At 42.3% G+C, this 7,939-nt stretch overlaps 1 protein-coding gene across 13 annotated transcripts in view; it reads left to right on the forward strand.

The window, feature by feature from the left end:
• unc79 (UNC-79 domain-containing protein) overlaps positions 1 to 7,939 on the forward strand; it is a 72,302-nt gene that overhangs the window by 63,838 nt on the left and 525 nt on the right. For all 13 annotated transcript variants that reach the window (XM_073982484.1, XM_073982535.1, XM_073982499.1 and 10 more), the window contains 7 exons: positions 14 to 1,447; positions 2,464 to 2,642; positions 2,705 to 2,859; positions 2,924 to 3,633; positions 7,009 to 7,187; positions 7,248 to 7,749; positions 7,810 to 7,929. In XM_073982484.1, the coding sequence (XP_073838585.1) occupies positions 14 to 1,447; positions 2,464 to 2,642; positions 2,705 to 2,859; positions 2,924 to 3,633; positions 7,009 to 7,187; positions 7,248 to 7,749; positions 7,810 to 7,929 (3,279 nt within the window). The remainder of the gene's footprint in view (positions 1 to 13; positions 1,448 to 2,463; positions 2,643 to 2,704; positions 2,860 to 2,923; positions 3,634 to 7,008; positions 7,188 to 7,247; positions 7,750 to 7,809; positions 7,930 to 7,939) is intronic.

Consider the following 7,939-nt stretch of genomic DNA (forward strand, 5'->3'; position numbering starts at 1 on the left):
TGTTATATTGTAGGGTTCCTTTGATGATACCATACACTTTGAGGAAATCACTCCCTCCAAATTGGAGGTTTTGCGCAACAGACGCACGGCCGAGGATAATTTGAAAAATCAAAAAACCATGATTACCACTAAGACAGGTGATACTTATACCACAAAAATCAAAACCACGGCCGCGGAGACAGTTTCCACCACAGTTGTGGCCACTCATTCGCGCCACAGCCTCCAAGAAGGGGTACGCATGATCGTCACCCCCCTGGTGGGTACAGAACCCTCAGAAACAGCTATCATCAGTCCTCCCGTTGATGTCCATAGGGCTGTTACGGTGCGTAATAAATCCCAAACCTCAGATATGGCAACTTCTTCCACTTCGAAAATGTTTGCCGCCATTGCCACCAACCACCTGAAGGCTTTGGGAGCTCTACAGGATATTCCAGCCAAAATTACCGACTCCAAATCTCAATCTTCAGCAAGTTGTTCCAGATCGGCCAATGGTAGTTCGGCAGAAAGTTCCGACAAAAAATCAAGTGGCAAATCATCCTTGACAGTGGAACAACCACCAGTGCAAAGTGCAGCCTCCAAAAAACCCATGGGCAGACATAAGACTATTATTGAATGTAGTGCTGGCACCTCATCTTCTTCCAATGGTAATGATGACTCTCGTTTAAGTGCCAATCACAAGAAATCGTCTGCCAAATCTTTCAAAACCAAATCCGAAAAGGCATATGGTTCACCAGATTCTCCACTCTCCAAAATGAGTGTAATGCCAAATCCGGTTGATGAAATCGAGCAAAATAATTTGCCGCCCCCGAAAAATATTGCCGCTCTAGAAATTCCCACGCCAGAACGTTTACTGCCCATTGGTACCCAAGAAAGTGTGGCAGCCATAGCTGAGCGCATGCGTGAGGGTTTAAATTTACCCGACATCAGTCACTTGAAACAAGATAGTTTAGATGTTTCGGAAAGTACCAAAGGTGATGCCACCCCAAGTAGTCGTACCACTTCCCCCAGACGTTTAATAAAACAAGTTGCATTGGAGGAACCTAGTGCCCAACATGGTGGCGCCGCTACACCGCAACCCAAAGAAGATGGTGGTGGCCATGATTTGCATACATCGATATTGAAAGCTGTTCAGGATGTTAAACCAAATGGTGGTAGTGGAGGTGGTGGTGGTGCTACAACAGGTGCTGCTTCGGCTGGTGCTGGTACTGGCAATGGTTCGGCAAATATTCCCACAAATACAGCCACACGTTCGGATAGTTCCAAAAAGCCAAGGCAAAAAATGATCCCCTTTGCTGTTGACATCAATGCAGTACCTGATATACGTTCTCGCTATGCAGGCTCCTGGCCTCCACCGCCCTTCCAGCCTCCAGAAGATCCAGATGATGATTTGGATGAGGGACAGGAATGCAGCACTCAGGCTCCGCACATAGCACATCCTAACCGTGTGGTAAGTAGGCAATTTTGGTATTTGATTATTTCAGGGGAATTTGACATCATAGCCGAACTTTATTGCTAGAATTTGTGTGTTAATAAAATTTGAAGATAAACTGAATTTGTAGACAGAGTAGCGCTCGAACTCTTCCAGTTCGTAAGTTTCACTGTCACTCTTTCTTTCCGAGTGTGTGTATAGAAGCACCCTTACTTTCCGAAAGTGTGTATAGAAACACCCTTACTTTCCGAAAGTGTGTATAGAAGCACCCTTACTTTCCAAAAGTGTGTATAGAAGCACCCTTATTTTCCGAAAGGGTCTATAGAAGCACCCTTACTTTTCGAAAGGGTCTATAGAAGCACCCTTACATTCCAAAGGGTCTATAGAAGCACCCTTACACTCTATAGAAGCACCCTTACATTCCAGAAGGGACTATAGAAGCACCTTACATTCCAGAAGGGACCATAGAAGCACCCTTACTTTTCGAAAGGATCTATAAAAGCCCCCTTGCTTTCCGAAAGTGTGGCTGACTTCTGCAATTTTAACGCAGGTAAAAAGCAAACATGTATCATTTTTATTTCTGATGCATTTAGTTTCATTTTCGAGGAACAATGTATGAGTGTGCATCTGAAAAATTTTGACGAAGTTTAAACGACACAAAACAACTGACGATAGGATGTCAGCCGGTCTATAGAAGCACCCCTACTTTCCAAAAGGGTCTAAAGAAGCACCCATACTTTCCGTAAGGGTCTATAGAAGCACCCTTACTTTCCTAAATGGCCTATATATGCACCCTTTCTTTCCGAATGGGTATATAGAAGCACCCTTACTTTCCTAAATGACCTATAGATGCACCCTTTCATTCCGAATGGGTCTATAGAAGCAGCTCGTCTATAAAGTATATAAAGTCTTCAGCTCTTTTATAATGACCGCCTTCAGCTCTTCTATAAAGGCCGCCTTTAGCACGTCTATAAAGACTCCTTTCAAACTTGCAAACATTGATTTCTTATCTAAATTTTCTGTTCAAATTACAGAGTACCAGACGTGTCGGAGATTACACGGTATGTGATCGTTGTTCTGAATGTGGTGCTTTATTGGAGGAATATACAGACGAAGAAATTGGTCTACTTATTGTTATATTGGGAACCTTTATACATCGTGAACCAGCCATGGCTGCACCCTTTTTGCCGGAAATATTGACCATAGCATCAAAGTAAGTCTTCTACAACTCAATAACCATAATTCACCCTCTACTAATTATGGTTTTTATTGCAGGATTTCATCCGTGTCGACCTTTGCCTGGCAAGGAGAAAATGGACCACCCTTGGTTTGCAGTGCCCAGGCAATGGCTTTGCAATTTTTGCGCTGTGTTCTACATCAATTGGCTCCGAATGGTATTTTCTTGCAAATTATGCAAACCGAAGTTGTCAGTAAGTTAAACACACTGGATTCCATTAAACCTTTTCCCATAAAAACCTTTCTTCTTCTTTCCAGTGAAAGTTCGTCGCACCACCTTCCGCAGTATCGCCAAAGCCTTACAAGATTTCCAAGAGTTGAATGCATCAAGTCCCATTTACATGGTGTGCGAAGCTCTGCAAGCCAAAAAATCTTTACCACTGGAAAATTTACCCATTATATTCCGTAACATGTCGGAATATTTACAATGTGTTGGCCCTGACGCTAATGTTGTACAATCTGCTTGGCCACAAGCCATGGCCAGTTTGGAAAGTCTTCTGCGACAAGTTATTGTCATTCTACCGAATATTACCAATCATGATTATCTGCTGGATTTGATTGTATCAACTTTGCGATTGAATTGTGTACCCAAGACATTATTAGATCCATATTCGAAAATTGTTGCCTATTGTGTACAGCACACAAATCTTGAGTATTCGGTACTTTATGACATTTGTGTCTATAGTCGTTCATTCTCACGAGATCGTGATAAGCAGTATTTATGCCGTCAATTGATTTTTGAATTTGTCCAAGCATTGAAATTTAAAATTAATATTCCTGATCATAATCTGTTAATGATTATTGGATTTGTGTTGTTGGATGCTGGTGGTACATTGCCGCCGGGTACATTGACCGGTATACCGGAAATACCTTCTGCTTTGCCAACGAATGCATCGGATTGTTTGCGCCAATACATTAATGATGTTATCGACTTTTTAGCTGATTTTCATACGCTCAGTAAAATTAAGGTAAGTGGGTGTTTGCAATATTATAGACTACCCTCACTTCGTCTATAGTCTACCTTCAATCGTCTATAGTCTCCCTTCAACGCACATATAGAGTCCCTTGAACCCGTTTATAGAGACTCTCTTCAACACAAGTATACCGCAATTCAACGCGTCTAGACATAACGACTCCCTTTAACTCGTCTACAAAATACTCCCTTCAGCTCGTCTATAACGACTCCCTTCAACTCGTCTACAAAAGACTCCCTTCAGCTTGTCTATAAAGACTCCCTTCAGCTCGTCTATAAAGACTCCCATCAGCTCGTCTATAAAGACTCCCTTCAGTTCGTCTATAAAGAGTCCCTTTAGTTCGTCTATAAAGATTCCCTTCAGCTCGTCTATAAAGACTCCCTTTAGCTCGTCTATATAGACTCTCTTCAACTCGTCTATAAAGACTCCCTTCAGCTCGTCTATAAAGACTCCCTTCAGCTCGTCTATAAAGACTCCCTTCAGCTCGTCTATAAAGACTCCCTTCAGCTCGTCTATAAAGACTCCCTTCAGCTTGTCTATAAAGACTCCCTTCAGCTTGACTATAAAGACTCCCTTCAGCTCGTCCATAAAGACTCCCTTCAGCTCGTCTATAAAGACTCCCATCAGCTCGTCTATAAAGACTCCCTTCAGTTCGTCTATAAATATTCCCTTCAGTTCGTCTATAAAGATTCCCTTCAGCTCGTCTATAAAGACTCCCTTCAGCTCGTCTATAAAGACTCCCTTCAGCTCGTCTATAAAGACTCCCTTCAGCTCGTCTATAAAGACTCCCTTCAGCTCGTCTATAAAGACTCCCTTCAGCTCGTCTATAAAGACTCCTTTCAGCTCCCCTTCAGCTCGTCTATAAAGACTCCCTTCAGTTCATCTATAAAGACTCCCTCCAGCTTGTCTGCAAGCATTCTCTTCAACTCGTTTATAAGACTGCCTTCAGCTCGTCTATAAAGACTGCCTCCAGCTCGACTATAAATACTCCCTTCAGTTCGTCTATAAAGTCTCCCTTCAGTTCGTCTATAAAGACTGCCTTCAGCTCGTCTATAAAAACTCCTTTCTGCTCGTCTATAAAAACTCCCTTCAGCTCGTCTATAAAGACTCCATTCAGCTCGTCCATAAAGACTGCCTTCAGCTCGTCTATATATAACGACTCCCTTCAACTCGTCTACAAAAGACCCCTTCAGCTCGTCTATAAAGACCACCTCATCTCGTCTATAAAAAACGTCTCATATATAAAGACTCCCTTCAGCTCGTCTATAAAGACTCCCATCAGCTCGTCTATAAAGACTCCCTTCAGTTCGTCTATAAAGAGTCCCTTCAGTTCGTCTATAAAGATTCCCTTCAGTTTGTCTATAAAGACTCCCTTCAGCTCGTATATAAAGACACCATTCAGCTCGTCTATAAAGACTCCCATCAGCTCGTCTATAAAGACTCCCTTCAGTTCGTCTATAAAGAGTCCCTTCAGTTCGTCTATAAAGATTCCTTTCAGCTCGTCTATAAAGACTCCCTTCAGTTCGTCTATAAAGACTCCCATCAGCTCGTCTATAAAGACTCCCATCAGCTCGTCTATAAAGACTCCCTTCAGCTCGTCTATAAAGACTCCCTTCAGCTCGTCTATAAAGACTCCCTTCAGCTCGTCTATAAAGACTCCCTTCAGCTCGTCTATAAAGACTCCCTTCAGCTCGTCTATAAAGACTCCTTTCAGCTCCCCTTCAGCTCGTCTATAAAGACTCCCTTCAGTTCATCTATAAAGACTCCCTCCAGCTTGTCTGCAAGCATTCTCTTCAACTCGTTTATAAGACTGCCTTCAGCTCGTCTATAAAGACTGCCTCCAGCTCGACTATAAATACTCCCTTCAGTTCGTCTATAAAGTCTCCCTTCAGTTCGTCTATAAAGACTGCCTTCAGCTCGTCTATAAAAACTCCTTTCTGCTCGTCTATAAAAACTCCCTTCAGCTCGTCTATAAAGACTCCATTCAGCTCGTCCATAAAGACTGCCTTCAGCTCGTCTATATATAACGACTCCCTTCAACTCGCCTACAAAAGACCCCTTCAGCTCGTCTATAAAGACCACCTCATCTCGTCTATAAAAAACGTCTCATATATAAAGACTCCCTTCAGCTCGTCTATAAAGACTCCCATCAGCTCGTCTATAAAGACTCCCATCAGCTCGTCTATAAAGACTCCCTTCAGTTTGTCTACAAAGACTCCCTTCAGTTTGTCTATAAAGACTCCCTTCAGCTCGTATATAAGGACACCATTCAGCTCGTCTATAAAGGCTCCCTTCAGCTCGTCTATATATAACGACTTCCTTCAACTCGTCTACAAATAGCCCCTTCAGCTCGTCTATAAAGACCACCTCATCTCGTCTATAAAGACTCCCTTCAGCTCGTCTATAAAGACTCCCTTCAGCTCGTCTATAAAGACTCCCTTCAGCTCGTCTATAAAGACTCCCTTCAGCTCGTCTATAAAGACTCCCTTCAGCTCGTCTATAAAGACTCCCTTCAGCTCGTCTATAAAGACTCCCTTCAGCTCGTCTATAAAGACTCCCTTCAGCTCGTCTATAAAGACTCCCTTCAGCTCGTCTATAAAGACTCCCTTCAGCTCGTCCATAAAGACTCCCTTCAGCTCGTCTATAAAGACTCCCTTCAGCTCGTCTATAAAGACTCCCTTCAGCTCGTCTATAAAGACTCCCTTCAGCTCGTCTATAAAGACTCCCTTCAGCTCGTCTATAAAGACTCCCTTCAGCTCGTCTATAAAGACTCCCTTCAGCTCGTCTATAAAGACTCCCTTCAGCTCGTCTATAAAGACTCCCTTCAGCTCGTCTATAATGACTCCCTTCAGCTCGTCTATAAGGACTCCCTTCAGCTCGTCTATAAGGACTCCCTTCAGCTCGTCTATAAGGACTCCCTTCAGCTCGTCTATAAAGACTCCCTTCAGCTCGTCTATAAAGACTCCCTTCAGCTCGTCTATAAAGACTCCCTTCATATAAGGACTCCCTTCAGCTCGTTTATAAGACTACCTTCAGCTTGTCTATAAAGACTCGTCTATATATAACGACTCCCTTCAACTCGTCTACAAAATACCCCTTCAGTTCGTCTATAAAGATTGCCTTCAGAGCGTCTATAAAAAACTCCCTCGAGCTCGTCTATAAAAACTCCCTTCAGCTCGTCTATAAAAACTCCATTCAGCTCGTCTATAAAGACTGCCTTCAGCTTGTCTATAAAGACTGCCTTCATCGGGTCTATAAAAACTCCCTTCAGCTCGTCTACATAGACTTATTTCAGCTCTTCGATAAAGACTCCCTTCAGCTCGCCTATAAAACTGCCTTCGTTTCTTAACAACTTTTTGGTTTTTTCAGAATTTCAAAAATTCTCAAACTCAAAATGGTTTGGGTGAAGATACCTTAGGAGGCGTCTTAAAGGGAGCTGTGTCACAGTATTTAGCATTGGAAATGTCAAGAGGAAATTCACGAGATAATAAGGCAGTAGCACGGTATTTACCATGGCTTTATAATGCACCCTCATCATTGCAACAAGGGTAAGTGTGAAATAAATAATTAAAAAGAACCCTTCATGTGAAAACAAATTTTCTCCATAGTCCCAAAGAATTTACCGAATGTGTGGGTCACATGCGTCTACTATCTTGGCTACTACTTGGATCTTTAACCCACATGGCCCTAATGCAACGGCGGGCATCTATTCACATTTCTCCAACGGCTAATCAACCAACAACTACTACAACAAATAATCCACAAACTGGTAGTCATCATCCGTCATCACACTCTAACTCAAGTCATCAACCTGTACCACAAGAAGCATCTTGTCACATAGCCGATCATATACAAGTTATATTTGCTGGATTTGCCGAGCAATCGAAGACATCGGTATTGCATATGTCGTCACTATTTCATGCCTTCACTTTGTGTCAGTTGTGGACAGTGTATTTGGAACAAATTGCCCATACGTCGAATAATCCTGAGGGTAATACAATGGGAGTGTTGTTTGAATTTTGGGCAAAGGTTACTCCATGTATTCTACAATTGGTATCACATTCCAAGCACAAAGATTCAAATGATTATTCACAGAATTCAAATGCCAAGGTAAACCGGAAATTGGTTCAATATTTTAAATAAAATAATAAAATTCTTAACTACTTTCAGTTATCGGAAATGGTTAATTTACATTTCTTGAGTCTATTGGAAGCCTTAAAGGAGACCAATTCTACCATATTGAGTAAGCTATTACCTCTATGGAGTCCAGTTTTGTCTTCACACACACAGGTACATTTTT

This window comes from Musca autumnalis, unplaced genomic scaffold (assembly GCF_047663935.1).
Source record: "Musca autumnalis isolate F117 unplaced genomic scaffold, ASM4766393v1 scaffold_1, whole genome shotgun sequence".
Classification (NCBI taxonomy): domain Eukaryota; kingdom Metazoa; phylum Arthropoda; class Insecta; order Diptera; family Muscidae; genus Musca; species Musca autumnalis.